Raw genomic sequence first — 22,326 nt, 5'->3', positions numbered from 1 at the left:
TGGCTCAAACTGAGCCTATATTTATAAAGCATTGTCTGGATCTGTCTGTGACCATATTGTTAAATAAAGCTAGAGAAGCTCAAATGTTCATTAAGCCCTTGAGGGCTTAGAGATTCCAACCAAAAAATCCAGCGAGTTTCTCACTGAATTATTTTACAATCTCAGTCCCCTTGTCTCACTGCGGGTTCAATTTTCTCAGTTACTCGAAAAGAGATCTGACTATTGTCACCCCCATGTTATTGATTCACATTCCGTGCCAGTGGGGTGTCCCTCCAATGTCTGATGTCACCCAAATACTCGCTAATCCTGACACGTAGCTCCCGCTTCGACTTCCCCACATAATCCATATGGCAAGTACATGTGCAGAGGTGAACTACCCCCGTAGTTTTACAGTTAGCAAGATATTTAATACTATAGCTTTTCGTGTGGGAGCTAGAAAATGTTTTAGAGGGACAAACAAATTGACAGATGCTACAGCGTCCACATCTAAAGGTGCTGTCAGGATTCTGAACATTTTTTACCTTTTGTGCATTACTGCCCTTTTCCAACATGGCGTCTTTGGTCTCATGTGCACTTGTCTTCCTGCTATAAAACTCCACCCCAGCCTTCAGTCTGTGCTAGATTATTCTGCTTTGCATCCAGCTCCTGATTACTCCCTGGCCTTGCGCCTGCTCCTGTGAACCTGTGTTAGAGATCCTGCCACTCTGCTCTGAGTTCCTGCTGCATACACCAGTGTTCAGTAATCCTCCTTCATCTGCTGCTCGTGTTACTTCCATCTGCATTTGTTGGACATGTAAGCTGTTTGCTGCTCTGCAAAACCTGAAACTATTAACCAGGCCTCCCTGGTTGAGCTAAGATATGATTTGAACTGCCTTATAGCATATCTATCTGTGTCTGGACTAAGTCAAGGATCTATTCTTGTCAAGTTTTCCTCAAGAATAACTGTGCTTCATAGACTTTCTGTTTGTTTGCATCTACCTCTGAAGTTTCCTATTGACTGCTAAGCTGCGTTTATTATTTGCACCAAGTGTTGTGGACTTGAGTTTCTCTCTGCACCTGTTTGAATCATGGTGTGATAATATAAACTTTACCACTGATAAAACTGTGTCCTGTTGTCTTGTTCCACGCAAAGAGTCTCCTGAATTATCCCCTATAATTATTACAGGTGCCTAGAGATCTATTTTGCAACCAGGTACCCTCTTTTTAGGGGGATCCAGATGGCTCTGTACTACACGGTCTTTAAGAGACCTCCCGATGGTCTAGAGGAGACAAAATCACAGATATCTGGGTCCATTTTCAAAATTGCCCAGTGTTTATTCAGGATATCCGTGACCCTCCTAGACTGGCCATCGTAAGTGCCAATAAGTCTTATCATAGGGTTAGATTCCTCTTTTATTCTCGGGGTGAGCAGAAACAGCCAATTTACTCCCTTTGCATGTGTTTGTGCCGATTCAATTATATCCTTTGAGTACCCCCTATTTTTAAACCGTCTCCTAAGATCCTTTGATTGAGACTCAAAATCGCCCCAGTTGGAACAGTTCCTCCTGACCCTCAGGAACTGTCCCCTGGGGATGCCCCGATTAAGGGGGGAGGATGGTGACTCTCCCACCTCAAAAGGGCTGTTGGTTGAGGTTGGCTTACGAAACAGGGAGGTTCTGAGCGAGCCATCTTGTTCAACTGATATATTGATGTCCAAAAAAGTGATCTGATTCCCTCCCACCTCTGAGGTAAAGAACAGACCAATGTCATTAGAGATAAGTTGCTTTATGAATTTCTCAAAGAACTCTTTATCTCCTGCCCATAGGACAAGGATGTTGTCTATGTATCTACCCTAGAACAATATCCGGGAACATCAGACGACATTCTCGTCCCTAAAAATTATTGTATCCTCCACCAACCCAGGAGCAAGTTAGCGTATGTGGGGGCACATGGGCTTCCCATCGCTGTGCCCCTGATCTGGTGGTAGTACCTGCCATTGAATAAGTTGTGACATAATATGAATTCCAAAAGGTTCCCTACAAACAAGTTGTGAGGGCCCAAATGTAAACCTCTACCTTTTAACCCCTCTCTAACCTTATCCCGTCAAGGTGACCTGGGCCTATCTGACCCTCAACGGCATAGTACGTCATGCCCTTTAATGCGATACCGGTGATTGCATTAAAATTCCGACGCCATCTTACCTTAGGGAAGTGTCAGCATCCAGGGCACTGTCCCCGCCCACCCGGCCTCCCGATTGCTGTGATTGACTGTTCAATTCGGAACAGCCAATCACAGCCATTCTCATTGTTTCAGCCAATCGGAGCAGCTGAAACAATGAGATCACCGGCTAGGATCAAGTACCGGCAAAAACACCCTGGATTGGTGTGATTACCGATCGCATCGATCGCGCCAATCGCAGGGCACAGCACGGTATTACCGTGCTGTGTCCTGCCATAACCCGCCTGGATCGGTGCTCTAATAGCACTGATCCTAGGCTAGAACCTAGGACAGGCCCAGCAGGAGCTGATTGGCGTGATCGTCGTCATCGTCGATCATGCCAGTCACAGGGCACAGCTGCGGTCACGCTGTGACTGCTCTGTGCCCTCCTGATGACCTGGTTGTGACCTGCCTAGGAATCTGAGCTGTGAGCTCCGATCCTAGGCAGCTGCCAGAGTGACCAGGAAAGCTCTGATTGGTGGGATCGATGTTATGGTCGATCCCACCAATGACAGGTCACAGCAGCGGTATGACCACTCTGTGACCTGTCTGTCACCTGCCTGACCTGTGTATGACCACTCTGCAGGGGTTTTCACTCTAGCTGAGGATTCCTACAGAGCGATTATACTGCTGGAACTCCCTGCTATGCTGGGTATTGTGGTGCCACAGCAGCCTGTAGCACCACAATCCCTTCTAAACAAAAAAAGACACACTACAAACGTAAGAAATATCCCTGATCCCTCCCCAATCTCACTTCATCCACCCCAATCCCCACATCCATCCCAATCCCCCTTCATCCATCCCAATCTCCCCTTTCCCCTCTTTTTACCCCCTCCACTCCCCTTTGCAACGCCTCCGTGCGCACATTTAGTAGCCGCCAAGCGTTAATTGGTGACGCAGTTCATCGATCAACGCTCGCACTCGCATTTTTTTCCTCAGCCCCCTTTGCTCCACCTCCGTACACACATCCCACAGCTGCCAAACTTTTATAATTGACGGTTCACTTATCAGAGTTTGTGCCTGCCATTTTCCTTTTATTTTCACCACCCCCTTTGCGCCACCTGACTGCAACCGTATGTGTTGATCCCTGCCCGATCTCTTCTTCTACCCCCATTCCCCCTCTTTTTACCCCCTGTACCCCCCTTTGCGCTGCCTCCGTGCCCATTTAACAGCCGCCGAGCGATCATTGGTGATGTAGTTCATCGATCAACACTCGCTTTTTTTCTCACCCCTTTGTGCCTACTCCGGCCTCACAGAAATAGACTTTTTCAAAGTCTTTTTCTCTAAGGATTCTATTAACCTCATGGTGGAGCAAACTAATTTGTACGCTCGTCAATTTTTGGAACAAAACCCCGGTTCATCATTTCCCAACTGGCCTCCTGTAGATGCAGTCAAAATGATTCAGTTTTGGGGCCTGTTCCTCCGCATGGGGATCGTGAAGAAGCCAGAAATTCGGCAATATTGGAGTGTTGATATTTTATATACAGGAAAGATATATATATATATATATATATATATATATATATATATATATATATATATCTTTGTACCGTGTTAGCCAGTACAGTAGATAGAATAATATTTGGCACTGAGAGTCCTCAGTGGTTGATATCTTTTAATGGCTAACTGAAAAGATGGTAACAAATTGCAAGCTTTCAAGACTACTCAGGCTTGCAATTTGTTACCATCTTTTCAGTTAGCCATTAAAAGGTATCAACCACTGAGGACTCTCAATTCCAAATATCATATTTTATATAACACTCCAGTGTTCCGAATGGTCATGGTTCGGAAGCATTTTGAAGCCATCCACAAATTCCTGCATTATTCTGATAATGCACAGTGTCCCACACGAGATGACCCCAAATTTGACTGTCTTTTCAAAGTTCGGCCGGTCATTGAACACTTCAACCAAAAGTTTACTGAAGTGTACGTGCCCCAAAGGGACATCTGTGTGGATGAGTCCTTAGTCCATTTTAAGGGGAGGATCGGATTCCGTCAGTACCTGCCCAGCAAGAGGGCCAGGTACAGAATCAAACTCTACAAACCTACTCTACAAAAAATTGTTGACTAAATGACTGCGGAAAAAATATGATTTTTTCAACAAACATGATGGTTTAGTCCCCAATTTTTTATTTTCCCAAGGGTAATAGGATAAATTGGACCCCGATAGTTGTTGTCCAATTTGTCCTGAGTACACCGATACCCCTTTATGTGGGGGGGGGACCACTGTTTGGGTGCACAGCAGGGCTTGGAAGGGAAGGAGTGCCATTTGACTTATTCAACGTAAAATTGGCTGGACTTGACATTGGACGCCATGTCGCGTTTGGCGAGCCCCTGATGTGCCTAAACAGTGGAAACTCCCCACAAGTGACCCCATTTTGGAAACTAGACCCCATAAAGAACTTATCTAGATGTGTGGTGAGCACTTTGAACCCTCAAGTGCCTCACAGAAATTTATAATGCCTGGGCGTGAAAATAAAAAATCAGATTTTTTCCACAAACATGATCATTTAGTCCTCATTTTTTTATTTTCCCAAGGGTAACAAGACAAATTGAACTCCAATGGTTGTTGTCCATTTTTTCCTGAGTACGCTGATATCCCTTATGTGGGGGGGCACTGTTTGGGTGCACGGCAGGGCTTGGAAGGGAAGGAGCACCGTTTGATTTTTCAACGCAGAATTGGCTGGACTTGACATCGGACGCCATATCGCGTTTGGCGAGCCCCTGATGAGCCTAAACAGTGGAAACCCCCCACAAGTGACCCTATTTTGGAAACTAGACCCCCATAAAGAACTTATCTAGATGTGTGGTGAGCACTTTGAGCCCCCAAGTGCCTCACAGAAGTTTATAATGCCGAATCAAGTGTTGCTGTTAATGTGGTGTTATGAAAAGTGGCAGCAGCATCTGTGTCATGAAGGGAAGCTATGTCTGTAAGAGGGAGAAGGGACTCAGATTTTGATTGTAAAATGAGGTGTTTGAGATTTCTGCGAGGGTGAGTGAGTTTGTGCAGTGGGTGTTGCGCACTAGGAGAGGAGAGGGAAGGGAATGTCAGTAGGTTGTGGTCAGACATGGGGAGGGGTGAGTTAGTGAGATTAGTAAGGGAACAGAGGCGGGTGAAGATAAGGTCCAGTGTGTGACTATCTTTGTGAGTGGCCGCAGAGGACCATTGAGTGAGATATATATATATATATATTTTTTTTTTTATACACGATATATAAATAATATGCTTTATTAGTTTCCATAACTATCCTTCGTTTCTACATTTAAAATGTAGAATGTCAGGGATGAATATCATTATTTTTTCCCCTGTATTGTGTAAATGGTCGGCAAAAAATGATTATGTATCTAACTTTAAAATTGCACTCCCTGTTAAGTAACATCCCTAAAGTTCACCACTTTTTTTTGTACTTTTGATAACATTTGTGACAAAAGTAACAATTCTAGTGGAAGTGGTCATCAGAGTTTGCTACCTAACCCATCAGAGGGGAAGAGGGATATGCATTAGGGGTCCTGTTACCTTAGTCTCTGAGTCATTCCTTAGCTATAGGGTGGAAGGGGTGCCATAGGCTTCATCTGTCTAGGGCACCAAAGTACTTAGTCCTGGCCCTGCTTATACCCCTCTCATTATCAGAAATAAACATGCATAACTGGATAAATGTAGTGTTAACTGAGTTATAGACTACTTCCAATAATAAATGTTTAGAAATTAACTTGCCTTAGGTGATCATTTGTTTTTTCGAGATTTTCAATTTTCTTCATTGCCTGATCTCTTTGATGTTTACTTGCCTATGGGACAAAATAATAAAATAACAGCAAAAAATAATAAAACAAGGCAACTAAACTATCTCTCACCTTACTTTTATACATCATAGACTATTCACATTGTGCTTATTTATGCATGTGAGAGGAAAACCTCCTGGCACATGCAGTGGCTATATGGCCTGGACATATGCAACTATATGTTGTGCAATTACATAAACATTTATATACATGTATAATTATATATTGCCCTTAATTCTCATAAAAACATATACTGCAATATATATATATATATATATGTATGTACACACATACATATACACCCAGCTGTGCTCAAAAGTTTACATACCCCGGCAGAATTGTCGCTTTCTTGGCCTTTTTTCAGAGAGTATGAATGATAACACAAAAACTTTTTCTCCACGCATGGTTAATGGTTGGGTGAAGCCATTTATTGTCAAACTACTGTGTTTTTTCATTTTTATATCATTATGACAACCCAAAACATCCAAATGGCCGTGATTAAAAGTTCACATACCCCATTTCTTAATACTGTGTATTGCCCCCTCTAACATCAATGACAGCTTGAAGTCTTTATGGTAGTTGTAAATGAGGTTCTTTATTTTCTCAGATGGCAAAGCTGCCCACTCTTCCTGGCAAAAAGCCTCCAGTTCCTGTAAGTTCCTGGGCTGCATAAACATGAACTGCATGTTGAGATCTCCCCAGAGTGGCTCAATGATATTGAGGTCAGGAGACTGAGATGGCCACTCCAGAACCTTCACTTTGTTCTGCTGTAGTCAACACAGGTCAACTTGGCCTTGTGTTTTAAATCATTGTCATGTTGGAACGTCCATGTTCGTCCCATGAGCAGCTTCCGGGCTGATGATTGAAAATTTGCCTCCAGTATTTGCTGATAACATGCTGCATTCATCTTTCCTTCAACTTTGACCAAGTTTCCTGTGCCTTTGTAGCTCAGACATCCCCAAAACATCAGCGATCCACCTCAGTGCTTTAAAGTATGAATGGTGTTCCTTTCATCATAGGCCTTGTTTGATCTCTCTCCAAATGTAATATTTGTGGTTGTGGCCAAAAAATTTCAATTTTGGTTTCATCACTCCAAATTATCTTGTTCCAGAAGTTTTGAGGCTTGTCTCTGTGCTGTTTTGCATATTGGAGGCGAGATACTTTGTGGCATTTGCGCAGTAATGGCTTTCTTATGGCGAATCGACCATGTAGAGCATGAGCCGGACTCTACAACCCACAATAGTGGCTCAGGTAATGTAGCTTATCCAGGATGGTACATCATTGCGAGCTGTGGCAAGAAGGTTTGCTGTGTCTGACAGCGTAGTGTCCAGAGGTTGGAGGCACTACCAGGAGACAGGCCAGTATACCAGGAGATGTGGAGAGGGCCGTAGGAGGGCAACAACCCAGCAGCAGGATTACTACCTCAGCCTTTGTGCAAGGAGGAATAGGAGGAGCACTGCCAGTGCCCTGCAAAATGACCTCCAGCAGGCTACAAATGTGCATGTGTCTGCACAAACGGTTAGAAACCAACTCCATGAGGATGGCCTGAGTGCCCGACGTCCACAGATGGGGGTTGTGCTCACAGCCCAACACTATGCAGGACGCGTGGCATTTGCCACAGAATACCAGGATTGGCAAATTCGCTACTGGTGCCCTGTGCTCTTCACAGATGAAAGCAGGTTCACACTGAGCACATGTGACAGACGTGACAGAGTCTGGAGCTGCCTCATCAGGAGCATGCCCAGGCATTGTATGGAGGTCACACAGGCACGTGGAGGCCACACACACACTACTGAGCATCATTTCCTTGTTTTGAGGCATTTCCACTTAAGTTGGATCAACCTGTAATTTGATTTTCCACTTTGATTTTGAATATTGTTCCAAATCCAGGCCTCTGTGAGATATTCATTTTGATTTACATTGATAATTTTTATGTTTTATTGTTCTATTTATTGTTACAGATTTACAACTGGAATATTTTATTCAGTGAATAAAATATTTTGCTGTTGTTAGTCAGTACAGGTAAAATAATAAAGCAAGCAATAAACAATTAATAGATAAATGAAAACAAATCTAATGGACACATTAGAGGAGATTTATAAAGCTAATTGCTCCAGAATTCTGGTGCCATGTGTAGTAAAAATCATCATCTGCTATGAACGCCGGCTACAAGGCATCACTCATAGCAGATCTACAATGACAAGCACGGTGATCTCCGGCAGTCCCCGGGTTGTCATGCCTATCCACTGGCACCCACGATCATGTGACAGGGGCGTCAATGGGCATGGTTTGTAACGCGCTTCTGGCATGCTCATGTTTAACCCCTTAAGCCCCGAGGGTGGTTTGCACGTTCATGACGGGCCAATTTTTACAATTCTGACCACTGTCCCTTTATGAGGTTATAACTCTGGAACGCTTCAACGGATCTTGGCGATTCTGACATTGTTTTCTCGTGAGATATTGTACTTCAAGTTAGTGGTAAAATTAATTCTATATAACTTGTGTTTATTTGTGAAAAAAATGGAAATTTGGCAAAAATTTTGAAAATTTCACAATTTTCCAACTTTGAATTTTTATGCCCTTAAATCACAGAGATACGTCACGCAAAATACTTAATAAGTAACATTTCCCACATGTCTACTTTACATCAGCACAATTTTGGAACCAAAATTTTTTTTTGTTAGGGAGTTATAAGGGTTAAAAGTTGACCAGCAATTTTTCATTTTTACAACACCATTTTTTTTTTAGGGACCACATCTCATTTGAAGTCATTTTGAGGGGTCTATATGATAGAAAATACCCAAGTGTCACACCATTTTAAAAACTGCACCCCTCAAGGTGCTCAAAACCACATTCAAGAAGTTTATTAACCCTTCAGGTGTTTCACAGGAATTTTTGAAATGTTTAAATAAAAATGAACATTTTACTTTTTTTCACACAAAATTTACTTCAGCTGCAATTTGTTTTATTTTACCAAGGTTAACAGGAGAAAATGGACCCCAAAAGATGTTGTACAATTTGTCCTGAGTACGCCGATACCCCATATGTGGGGGTAAACCACTTTTTGGGCACATGACAGAGCTCGGAAGCAAAGGAACGCCATTTGACTTTTCAATGCAAAATTGACTGGAATTGAGATGGGCCGCTGTTGTGAATTTGCTTTTTGCTCCCTCTAGTGGTTACTAGTTTTTTGACTCTGGTTTTTCTGTCATTCCTTTTATCCGCACCTGGGTCGTTAGTTAGGGGTGTTGCTATATAAGCTCCCTGGACCTTCAGTTCAATGCCTGGCAACGTAGTTATCAGAGCTAGTCTGCTGTGCTCTTGTCTACTGATCCTGGTTCCAGTTATATCAGCTAAGTCTGCTTTTTGCTTTTTGCTATTTGTTTTTGGTTTTGTATTTTTGTCCAGCTTGTTCCAAATCTATATCCTGACCTTTGCTGGAAGCTCTAGGGGGCTGGTGTTCTCCCCCCGGACCGTTAGACGGTTCGGGGGTTCTTGAATTTCCAGTGTGGATTTTGATAGGGTTTTTGTTGACCATATAAGTTACCTTTCTTTATTCTGCTATCAGTAAGCGGGCCTCTCTGTGCTAAACCTGGTTCATTTCTGTGTTTGTCATTTCCTCTTACCTCACCGTCATTATTTGTGGGGGGCTTCTATCCAGCTTTGGGGTCCCCTTCTCTGGAGGCAAGAAAGGTCTTTATTTTCCTCTACTAGGGGTAGCTAGATTCTCCGGCTGGCGCGTGTCATCTAGAATCAACGTAGGAATGATCCCCGGCTACTTCTAGTGTTGGCGTTAGGAGTAGATATATGGTCGACCCAGTTACCACTGCCCTATGAGCTGGATTTTTGTATTCTGCAGACTTCCACGTTCCTCTGAGACCCTCGCCATTGGGGTCATAACAGTTTGCCAGGCCCTGTATTAAATGTTTAATGCATTGCAGAAGAGGGATTATAAGAAAGAAGATTCTGAGTTTTTTTTTTCTTCTTCCCCTTTACCTCAGAGTGGCTATGCTTGCTGCAGACATGAATGTCCAGACCTTGATTACAAGTGTGGACCAGCTGGCTACTCGTGTGCAGGGCATACAAGACTATGTTATCAGAAATCCTAGGTCAGAACCTAAAATACCGATTCCTGAACTGTTTTCCGGAGACAGGTTTAAGTTTAGGAATTTCGTGAATAATTGTAAATTGTTTTTGTCCCTGAGACCCTGTTCATCTGGAGATTCTGCTCAGCAAGTAAAAATTGTTATTTCGTTCTTACGGGGCGACCCTCAGGATTGGGCTTTTTCGCTGGCGCCAGGAGATCCGGCATTGGCTGATCTTGATGCGTTTTTTCTGGCGCTCGGTTTACTTTATGAGGAACCCAATCTTGAGATTCAGGCAGAAAAGACCTTGCTGGCTATGTCTCAGGGGCAGGACGAGGCTGAAGTGTATTGCCAAAAATTTCGGAAATGGTCCGTGCTGACACATTGGAACGAGTGTGCACTGGCCGCTAATTTTAGAAATGGCCTTTCTGAAGCCATTAAGAATGTTATGGTGGGTTTTCCCATTCCCACAGGTCTGAATGATACTATGGCACTGGCTATTCAAATTGACCGGCGGTTGCGGGAGCGCAAAACCGCAAATTCCCTCATGGTGTTGTCTGAACAGACACCTAATTCGGTGCAATGTGATAGAAAAACCGCAAATTCCCTCATGGTGTTGTCTGAACAGACACCTGATTTAATGCAATGTGATAGAATCCTGACTAGAAATGAGCGGAAAATTCATAGACGCCGGAATGGCTTGTGCTACTACTGTGGTGATTCTACACATGTTATCTCAGCATGCTCTAAACGTATAGCTAAGGTTGTTAGTCCTGTCACCGTTGGTAATTTGCAACCTAAATTTATTCTGTCTGTAACTTTGATTTGCTCACTGTCATCTTATCCTGTCATGGCGTTTGTAGATTCAGGTGCTGCCCTGAGTCTTATGGATCTCTCATTTGCTAAGCGCTGTGGTTTTACTCTTGAACCATTGGAAAATCCTATTCCTCTTAGGGGTATTGATGCTACACCATTGGCAGCAAATAAACCGCAGTATTGGACACAGGTTACCATGTGCATGACTCCTGAACACCGCGAGGTGATACGTTTCCTGGTTTTACATAAAATGCATGATTTGGTTGTTTTAGGGCTGCCATGGTTACAGACCCATAATCCAGTCCTGGACTGGAAGGCTATGTCAGTCTCAAGTTGGGGCTGTCGTGGTATTCATGGGGATTCCCTGCCTGTGTCTATTGCTTCTTCTACGCCTTCGGAAGTTCCGGAGTATTTGTCTGATTATCAGGATGTCTTCAGTGAGTCTGAGTCCAGTGCACTGCCTCCTCATAGGGACTGTGACTGTGCTATAGATGTGATCCCAGGTAGTAAATTTCCTAAGGGAAGACTGTTTAATCTGTCGGTACCTGAACATACCGCTATGCGTTCATATATCAAGGAGTCTCTGGAGAAAGGACATATTCGTCCGTCTTCTTCCCCTCTTGGTGCGGGATTCTTTTTTGTGGCAAAAAAGGACGGATCTTTGAGACCTTGTATTGATTATCGGCTTTTAAATAAGATCACTGTCAAATTTCAGTATCCTTTACCGCTGTTGTCTGACTTGTTTGCCCGGATTAAAGGTGCCAAGTGGTTCACCAAGATAGACCTTCGTGGTGCGTACAACCTTGTGCGCATTAAGCAAGGTGATGAATGGAAAACCGCATTCAATACGCCCGAAGGTCATTTTGAGTACTTGGTGATGCCTTTTGGGCTCTCCAATGCGCCTTCAGTTTTTCAGTCCTTTATGCATGACATTTTCCGGAAGTATCTGGATAAATTTTTGATTGTTTATCTGGATGATATTTTGGTTTTTTCTGATAATTGGGATTCGCATGTGGAGCAGGTCAGGTTGGTCTTTAAAATTTTGCGTGAAAATTCTTTGTTTGTCAAGGGCTCAAAGTGTCTCTTTGGTGTACAGAAGGTTCCCTTTTTGGGGTTCATTTTTTCCCCTTCTGCTGTGGAGATGGACCCAGTCAAGGTCCGAGCTATTCTTGATTGGACTCAGCCCTCGTCAGTTAAGAGTCTTCAGAAGTTCTTGGGCTTCGCTAACTTCTACCGTCGTTTTATCGCTAATTTTTCTAGCATTGTGAAACCTTTGACGGATATGACCAAGAAGGGCTCCGATGTAGCTAACTGGGCTCCTGCTGCCGTGGAGGCTTTCCAGGAGTTGAAACGCCGGTTTACTTCGGCGCCTGTTTTGTGCCAGCCTGACGTCTCACTTCCCTTTCAGGTTGAGGTGGATGCTTCGGAGATTGGGGCAGGGGCCGTTTTGTCGCAGAGAGGCCCTGGTTGCTCTGTTATGAAACCTTGTGCCTTTTTCTCTAGGAAGTTTTCGCCTGCCGAGCGAAATTATGATGTGGGCAATCGGGAGTTGTTGGCCATGAAATGGGCATTTGAGGAGTGGCGTCATTGGCTCGAGGGTGCTAAGCATCGTGTGGTGGTCTTGACTGATCACAAAAATCTGATGTATCTCGAGTCTGCTAAACGCCTTAATCCGAGACAGGCCCGCTGGTCATTGTTTTTCTCCCGCTTTGATTTTGTTGTCTCGTATTTACCAGGTTCAAAGAATGTGAAGGCCGATGCTCTTTCTAGGAGCTTTGTGCCTGATGCTCCTGGAGTCGCTGATCCTGTTGGTATTCTTAAAGATGGAGTTATCTTGTCAGCTATTTCTCCGGATCTGCGACGTGTGTTGCAGAGATTTCAGGCTGATAGGCCTGAGTCTTGTCCACCTGACAGACTGTTTGTCCCGGATAAGTGGACCAGCAGAGTCATTTCCGAGGTTCATTCCTCGGTGTTGGCAGCTCACCCGGGAATTTTTGGCACCAGAGATCTGGTGGCCAGGTCCTTTTGGTGGCCTTCCTTGTCAAGGGATGTGCGGTCATTTGTGCAGTCCTGTGGGACTTGTGCTCGAGCTAAGCCTTGCTGTTCTCGTGCCAGCGGTTTGCTCTTGCCCTTGCCTGTCCCGAAGAGACCTTGGACACATATCTCCATGGATTTCATTTCTGATCTTCCGCTATCTCAGGGCATGTCCGTTATCTGGGTGATATGTGATCGCTTCTCCAAGATGGTCCATTTGGTTCCTTTGCCTAAGCTGCCTTCCTCTTCCGATCTGGTTCCTGTGTTTTTCCAGAACGTGGTTCGTTTGCACGGCATCCCTGAGAATATTGTGTCAGACAGAGGATCCCAGTTCGTTTCCAGGTTCTGGCGATCCTTTTGTAGTAGGATGGGCATTGATTTGTCGTTTTCGTCTGCTTTCCATCCTCAGACTAATGGACAGACGGAGCGAACCAATCAGACTTTGGAGGCTTATTTGAGGTGTTTTGTCTCTGCTGATCAGGACGATTGGGTGACATTCTTGCCGTTGGCTGAGTTTGCCCTTAATAATCGGGCTAGTTCCGCCACCTTGGTTTCGCCTTTTTTCTGCAACTCTGGTTTCCATCCTCGCTTTTCTTCGGGTCATGTGGAGCCTTCTGACTGTCCTGGGGTGGATTCTGTGGTGGATAGGTTGCAGCGGATCTGGAATCATGTGGTGGACAACTTGAAGTTGTCACAGGAGAAGGCTCAGCGCTTTGCCAACCGCCGCCGCGGTGTGGGTCCCCGACTACGCGTTGGGGATTTGGTATGGCTTTCTTCCCGCTTTGTTCCTATGAAGGTCTCCTCTCCCAAATTTAAACCTCGTTTTATTGGGCCTTACAAGATATTGGAAATCCTTAATCCTGTATCTTTTCGTCTGCATCTTCCTGTGTCGTTTGCTATTCACAATGTATTTCATAGGTCCTTGTTGCGGCGGTACATTGTGCCTGTAGTTCCTTCTGCTGAGCCTCCTGCTCCGGTGTTGGTTGAGGGCGAGTTGGAGTACGTGGTGGAGAAGATCTTGGATTCTCGCCTCTCCAGGCGGAGGCTTCAGTACCTGGTCAAGTGGAAGGGCTATGGTCAGGAGGATAATTCCTGGGTGGTCGCCTCTGATGTTCATGCGGCCGATTTAGTTCGTGCCTTTCATGCCGCTCATCCTGATCGCCCTGGTGGTCGTGGTGAGGGTTCGGTGACCCCTCACTAAGGGGGGGGTACTGTTGTGAATTTGCTTTTTGCTCCCTCTAGTGGTTACTAGTTTTTTGACTCTGGTTTTTCTGTCATTCCTTTTATCCGCACCTGGGTCGTTAGTTAGGGGTGTTGCTATATAAGCTCCCTGGACCTTCAGTTCAATGCCTGGCAACGTAGTTATCAGAGCTAGTCTGCTGTGCTCTTGTCTACTGATCCTGGTTCCAGTTATATCAGCTAAGTCTGCTTTTTGCTTTTTGCTATTTGTTTTTGGTTTTGTATTTTTGTCCAGCTTGTTCCAAATCTATATCCTGACCTTTGCTGGAAGCTCTAGGGGGCTGGTGTTCTCCCCCCGGACCGTTAGACGGTTCGGGGGTTCTTGAATTTCCAGTGTGGATTTTGATAGGGTTTTTGTTGACCATATAAGTTACCTTTCTTTATTCTGCTATCAGTAAGCGGGCCTCTCTGTGCTAAACCTGGTTCATTTCTGTGTTTGTCATTTCCTCTTACCTCACCGTCATTATTTGTGGGGGGCTTCTATCCAGCTTTGGGGTCCCCTTCTCTGGAGGCAAGAAAGGTCTTTATTTTCCTCTACTAGGGGTAGCTAGATTCTCCGGCTGGCGCGTGTCATCTAGAATCAACGTAGGAATGATCCCTGGCTACTTCTAGTGTTGGCGTTAGGAGTAGATATATGGTCGACCCAGTTACCACTGCCCTATGAGCTGGATTTTTGTATTCTGCAGACTTCCACGTTCCTCTGAGACCCTCGCCATTGGGGTCATAACAGGACGCCATGTTGCGTTTGGAGAGCCCCTGATGTGCCTAAACATTGAAACCCCCACAAGTGACACCATTTTGGAAAGTAGACCCCTTAAGGAACTTATCTAGATGTGTGGTGAGCACTTTGACCCAACAAGTGCTTCACAGAAGTTTATAATGCAGAGCCGTAAAAATACAAAATCATATTTTTTCACAAAAATGATCTTTTCACCCCCAATTTTTTATTTTCCCAAGGGTAAGAGAAGAAATTAGACAAAAAAAGTTGTTGTGCAATTTGTTCTGAGTACAACGATACCCCATATGTGGGGGTAAACCACTGTTTGGGCGCATAGCAGAGCTCGGAAGGGAAGGAGCGCCATTTGACTTTTCAATGCAAAATTTACTAGAATTGAGATGAGACACCATGTCGCGTTTGGAGAGCCCCTGATGTGCCTAAACATTCAAACCCCCACAAGTGACACCGTTTTGGAAAGTAGACCCTCTAAGGAACTTATCTTGATGTGTTTTGAGAGCTTTGAACCCCCAAGTGTTTCACTTCAGTTTATAACGCAGAGCCGTGAAAATAAAAATTATTTTTTTTTTTTCAGAAAAATGATTTTTTAGCCCCCAGTTTTGTATTTTCACAAGGGTAACAGGATAAATTGGACCCCAAAAGTTGTTGTCCAATTTGTGCTGAGTACGCTGATACCCCATATGTGGGGGGGAACCACTGTTTGGGCGCATGGCAGAGCTCGGAAGGGAAGGAGCGCCATTTGGAATGCAGACTTAGATGGATTGGTCTGCAGGCGTCACGTTGCATTTGCAGAGCCCCTGATGTACCCAAACAGTACAACCCCCCCACAAATGACCCCATATTGGAAACTAGACCTCCCGAGAAACGTATCTAGATGTGTTTTGAGAGCTTTGAACCCCCAAGTGTTTCACTACAGTTTATAACGCAGAGCCGTGAAACTAAAAAGTCTTTTTTTTTTTCAGAAAAATGATTTTTTAGCCCCCAGTTTTGTATTTTCACAAGGGTAACAGGATAAATTGGACCCCAAAAGTTGTTGTCCAATTTGTCCTGAGTACGCTGATACCCCATGTGTGGGGGGGAACCACTGTTTGGGCGCATGGCAGAGCTCGGAAGGGAAGGAGCGCCATTTGGAATGCAGACTTAAATGGATTGGTCTGCAGGCGTCATGTTGCATTTGCAGAGCCCCTGATGTACCCAAACAGTATAAACCCCCCATAAGTGACCCCATATTGGAAACTAGACCTCCCAAGGAACTTATCTAGATGTGTTGTGAGAACTTTGAACCCCCAAGTGTTTCACTACAGTTTACAACGCAGTGCCGTGAAAATAAAAAATCCTTTTTTTCCCACAAAAATGATTTTTAGCCCCCCAAATTTTTATTTTCCCAGAGATAACAAGAGAACTTGGACCCCAAAAGTTGTTGTCCAATTTGTCCCGAGTACGCTGATGCCCCATATGTTGGGGTAAACCCCTGTTTGGGCGCACGGGAGAGCTCGGAAGGGAAGGAGCACTGTTTTACTTTTTCAACGCAGAATTGTCTGGAATTGAGATCGGACGCCATGTCGCGTTTGGAGAGCCCCTGATGTGCCTGAACAGTGGAAACTCCCCAATTCTACCTGAAACTAATCCAAACACACCCCTAACCCTAATCCCAACTGTAACCCTAACCACACCCCTAACCCTGACACACCCCTAATTCTAATCCCAACCCCAATCCCAACCGTAAATGTAATCCAAACCCTAACCCTAACTTTAGCCCCAACCCTAACCCTAACTTTATCCCCAACCCTCACTTTAGCCCCAACCCTATCCCTAACTTTAGCCCCAACCCTAACTTTAGCTTCAACCCTAGCTCCAACCCTAGCCCTAACCCTAGCCCTAACCCTAGCCCTAACCCTAACCCTAGCCCTAACCTTAGCCCTAATGGGAAAATGGAAATAAATACATTTTTTAAATTTTATTATTTTTCCCTAACTAAGGGGGTGATGAAGGGGGGTTTGATTTACTTTTATAGCATTTTTTATATCGGATTTTTATGATTGGCAGCTGTCACACACTAAAAGACGCTTTTTATAGCAAAAAAGTTTTTGCGTCTCCACATTGAGACCTATAATTTTTCCGTATTTTGGTCCACAGAGTCATGTGAGGTCTTCTTTTTTGCGGGACGAGTTGACGTTTTTACTGGTAACATTTTCGGACATGTGACAGTTTTTGATCACTTTTTATTCCAATTTCTGTGAGGCAGAATGACCAAAAACCAGCTATTCATGAATTTCTTTTGGGGGAGGCGTTTATACCGTTCCACGATTGGTAAAATTGATAAAGCAGTTTTATTCGTCGGGTCAGTACGATTACAGCGATATCTCATTTATATCATTTTTTTTATGTTTTGGCGCTTTTATACGATAAAAGCTATTTTATAGAAAAAATAATTATTTTGGCATCGCTTTATTCTGAGGACTATAACTTTTTAATTTTTTTGGTTATGATGCTATATGGCAGCTCGTTTTTTGCGGGACAAGATGTCATTTTCAGCGGTACCATGGTTATTTATATCCGTCTTTTTGATCGCGTGTTATTTCACTTTTTGTTCGGCGGTATGATAATAAAGCGTTGTTTTTGGCTTTTTTTTTTTTTCTTACGGTGTTCACTGAAGGGGTTAACTAGTGGGACAGTTTTATAGGTTGGGTCGTTACGGACGCGGCGATACTAAATATGTGTACTTTTATTGTGGTTTTTTTTTTTTTTTAGATAAAGAAATATATTTATGGGAATAATATTTTTTTTTTCTTCTTTATTTAGGTTTTTTTTTTTACACACGTGGAAATTTTTATTTTTACTTTGTCCCGGGGGGGACATCACAGATCGCCGATCTGATAGTTTGCATAGCACTCTATCAGATCGGCGATCTCACTCACATCGCCGCAGGCTTACCAGCACCTGCACGGCAAGTACTCGGCAAGTACTCCCTGCAGGACCCAGATGCAGCCCCGCGGCCATTTTGGATCTGGGGCCAGCAGGGAGGAGACGCTCGGTACAAGTTGAGTACATTCCCTTGTACCGATCGTCTCAGGGAAGCCCGCAGGGAGCCCCCTCCCTGCGCGATGCTTCCCTGTACCGCCGGTACACCGCGATCATGTTTGATCGCGGTGTGTCGGGGGTTAATGTGCCGGGGGCGGTCCGTGACCGCTCCTGGCACATAGTGCCGGATGTCAGCTGCGATAGGCAGCTGACACCCGGCCGCGATCGGCCGCGCTTCCCTCGTGAGCGCGGCCGATCGCTATGACGTACTATCCCGTCACTGGGAATTAAGTCCCAGGTCACCTTGACGGGATAGTACGTCATATGGGATTAAGGGGTTAATGCTACTGCCCAAGATTGATTCCATGTGTGGCTATTAGGGGTACATGACATCTGATGAGATCAGCTGTCGCGTGCCTGAAAATATGCGGGCTCAGTCCCGGCACCCACATCAAAGAGAAGGAGGAGACCTATAATGATAAGGTAAGACTTAGGATGTAAAGGGGTTAATTGCCTGCACCATATTTATGTGTTTTAGATACTTTCTGTCTAGTCTCTGTTTGTGCTGACCAAGTATTAGGCCTCCTTCGCGTGTCCATGTTTAAACATCGTAAGCGCGTGTCGGGGTGTGCACCGCACTTCGAACCGGGGATCGCAAGCAGACCACCAGCAGGTAACGCCCATCCTCACTTTTTTCCCTCCATATTTATGTGCATACCACTATATATTTCCTTACATTTTGCTGCTCAGTTCTTGATATTGGATTTTTGATATTCCATTATAGTATATATTGACTTATATATCTAAGTGAGTTTCCTACGGGACATGGGTAATTTTGATGAGGAGCATTATCATCACTATTTCAGGCTATGTTGGGCATATTGCTATTGACAATTACATGTTTGCCACAGGTATTTATTTTTGATTATACCTTTTATTATCAACTTTTGTGGTGAGTTGTCTAGCTATATCAGGGACCTAATCCATATTTTTTATTAGATTTGGATGTATTATTGTTTATAGGAATACAGTTCCTCTACATCTTATAATCAGTATGTGGTCCCCGCTTCTTCCATATTAATTGCATGATATTTACAAATGTTTTTCTTTCTTTTAGTAATTGGTTTTGGATTTTATGTGTGCGGGCACTCTTGCACATAGTGCCAATTTCTTGCCAGTCCTCTTATAATGAAGGCATTTTATGTTATTAATATCATTATCCCTCTTTTCATCTTTTAATTTTATTGGGTTTTTTTTGCAATCAATGTCCATTGTTTTTGGTTCTCTTACTCCCGAGTGGTCTGCCATTCAGTTTGGATGTATAGACCATTGCTATATGTATTTGAGATTTGGATAAAGATATTTCTTTTATTTAATCTATTACGTCCATTTGTTCTGTTTACTCTAAATCTGCCTTGGACAAATAGCTTTCCCAAGACCAACACTTACTTTTATTTTGCATTGCAATCACAGCTATACCTGTGACTGCAATGCACTCCCGCAGCCTCAATACGTTGCTGGGTGCATCCTGGGGGACACATAGCGACTATCACACATAACACCGGTCACTGCCTGACAGTATGTATATGTATGTGTCTATCTATGTGTGTGTGTACGTGTGTGTGCCTATGTGAAAATTTGGTAAAGAACAGAAAAATTAACCAGGCTCCTTGAAGGGTTATTCACCAAATAATCAAGTTATCTCCAACCCATAGGATCCAATCACTGCCTCAAAACCCTCCTCCACTCCCCCCACGAGATTCTGAGAACAGGGATCTGCAGTCTCTTCCTGAACGGAGCAGAGTTGTGCATGATTGGTCTCTGCTCTTCATTATGTATATAGCTGCTGAGCGCTGCGCTCAGCTATTTTCATCAGTTCCATAGACAATGAATAGAGCAGAAGTCAAGCATGCGTCCCCTCCAATACATTCACGGCTGAGCTGCAGAGTCCTGTTATCAGTCCCAGTGATAAGTCCCCCAACAATCAGTAAGTTATCCCTTATCATCGGGATTGAGGATAACTAGATTTATTTGGGGAATAGCCCTTTATCAGGTGCCAGATGGCATAGATACCAGATTATATTATACATGGTTGGGCTCAGCAAAACCGAATCCTAAAGGAGATATATATCTCCATCTCAGTAAAAAATATATAAATATATATATTTTAGAGGTGTGGAGGCCCAAATAGAACTTTTGCTATGGTGCCCTGGTGCCCTCTATGTACGCCCATGTTTGCAGTGCAGTGATAATGAAGGCAATCTGGCCTGTTGCTCAGAGCCCAAGGCTTTGGGGGTCTTATGGTCAGAGAGGGGGGCCCAGACATATTTCTTGCAAAGGGACCCCAAGCTGTGTCCACCCCTGACGCACAAATAATTGGTATTGCCATATTACAGCAATAATTGATGTGGCAGTGCCAAGTGACAGCAACATCAGAAAGAATGAATATGAGAAGCTGAAGAAATACCAGGCCCTCAAAGGAGAACTGGAGAAGATGTGGAAGATGAAGGCAACAGTGATTCCAGTGGTGACAGGAACACTTGGGGCAGTGACCCCTAAGTTGTGAAAATGGCTAGAACAGATCCCAGGAGCAATATCTGAACACTGTACAGAAAAGCACAATGATGGGAACAACTAAGATCCTGCGCAGAACCCTCAAACTCCCCATTGGGGGGTGAGAAGGAAGTGTTTCTTTTTTAAACCTTAGACTTCTGTTTAATAATTATTTCTCCTAAAAATAAGAACACGGTGCAGTACACATTAAGGGTATATGCACACAGGAGTTGGCAGCCAGAGTTTTTTTTTACTGAGTTGGTTTACTGGCGGTTTTGCAGTGAATCCACCACTGGCATCTTTTTTTTCTATAATTTAAATTATAACTAGAGACCGGCTTCATAGCAGAGCCCTCCAAAAAATGTACATGCTACTTCATTTGACCTTAGTTCCAAACCCTGAAGCGGTTAATAGAAGTGACAAAAACGGAACATGTGCATGGCATGTTTGATTTTATCAGCAGTTTTGCTGCAATTTTTCAGGCAGGTTCCCAACAGAATCCGCCTGAAAAAGACATTGCGTGTATGTACCTTAAGATTGAGCTCTAAGCTGAGCCCTTACATCTCTGTTTATGTTTAAATCACCTTCAAAAACATATGAAATCCTCAATGGAATCACTGATCAGGAGAATAATGAGGTAGAGGAATTCCTTTGGACTCAGTATGGCTTCTGTTCCTGCAGCATCTGGTCATTTTAGGCATCTTTTTAGCACAAAAAGTGTTATTGACAACAGTTTTGTGCATACCTAAAACGATGGAATGACAAGTCTCATTCTTATAGTGTAGTCATGAACACTGACCTAAACTGAGGCAATTGAGGCCTGCAGTTCTTTAGATGTTGTGGGTTCCTCTTGGATGAGTCGTCGCTGTGCTCTTTGGGTAATTTTGGTTGGCTGGCCACTCCTGGGAAGGTTCACCCCTGTTCCATGTTTTCACTATTTGTGGATAATGGCTCTCACTGTGGCTTGATGGAGTCCCAAAGCTTAAGAAATGGCTATATAACCTTTACCAGACTGATACATCTCAATTACTTTGTTTCTCATTTGCTCCAGAATTTCTTTGGATCGTGGCATGAGGTCTAGCTTTTCAGGAACTTTTGATTTACTTCACTTGTTAGGCAAGTCCTATTTAAGTAATTTCTTGATTTAGAACAGGTATGACAGTAATTAGGCTTGGGTGGGGCTAGTGAATTTGAACGGAGATTTCCAAAGATGTAATGAACCACAGTTAATTTATGCTTTAACCCCCTTATCCCCCAAGGTAGTTTGCACATTAATGACCAGGCCAATTTTTACAATTCTGACCACTGTCACTTTATTAAGTAATAACTCTGGAATGCTTCAATGGATCCCAATGACACTGATATGGTTTTTTCATGACATAGTGTACTTTATGACAGTTGTAAAATTTATTTAATCCCTTAACGACTGCCGATACACCTTATAACGGCGGTGGTTAAGGGTACTTAAACCACAGCGCCGTTAGTTAACTGCTGTGGAAAAAGTGTATAGCGCCCCCTAGAGTCGGATTTTCTCTGGGGTCTCTGCTGCTGGGTGTAGCCGTGACCCCAGAGAACATGATTTGGGTCGTTTTTTACCGACCCCCGGGCTGCGATCGCCGGTAATTAACCGTTTACTGGAGACCGCAAAAAAAACAACAGCGATTTGCCATTTAATTTCTTTGTCCTCCAATGTGATCCCCTCCCGGTACCTCCCGATGCTCCTCGGCCCTCGTGCATCCCCCTATGGGCGCCGCCATCTTCGTCCGGGAAGAAAATGGCGGGCGCATGGGCAAGCCGGGGGTAGCCGAGACCCCAAACAACATGATTGGGGTCAGTTTTTACCAACCCCTGTTTTGCAATTGCCGT

General features: G+C 44.0%; 2 protein-coding genes across 2 annotated transcripts in view; both read right to left on the bottom strand.

Annotated features, from left to right (window-relative positions):
* LOC143817644 (synaptonemal complex protein 1-like) overlaps nucleotides 1–5,730 on the bottom strand; it is a 307,299-nt gene extending 301,569 nt beyond the window's left edge. The window contains exon 1 of the mRNA XM_077299137.1: nucleotides 5,714–5,730. Coding sequence (XP_077155252.1) covers nucleotides 5,714–5,730 — 17 coding nt within the window. The remainder of the gene's footprint in view (nucleotides 1–5,713) is intronic.
* A 165-nt stretch (nucleotides 5,731–5,895) lies between these two features.
* The window catches only part of LOC143817643 (synaptonemal complex protein 1-like), a 446,817-nt gene continuing 430,386 nt past the window's right edge, over nucleotides 5,896–22,326 (bottom strand). The window contains exon 20 of the mRNA XM_077299136.1: nucleotides 5,896–5,982. Coding sequence (XP_077155251.1) covers nucleotides 5,896–5,982 — 87 coding nt within the window. The remainder of the gene's footprint in view (nucleotides 5,983–22,326) is intronic.

The sequence above is a fragment of the Ranitomeya variabilis genome, chromosome 3, assembly GCF_051348905.1.
Source record: "Ranitomeya variabilis isolate aRanVar5 chromosome 3, aRanVar5.hap1, whole genome shotgun sequence".
Lineage (NCBI taxonomy): Eukaryota > Metazoa > Chordata > Amphibia > Anura > Dendrobatidae > Ranitomeya > Ranitomeya variabilis.
Note: the sequence above shows the minus strand (reverse complement) of the source record. Positions and strands in the feature narration are given on the sequence as shown.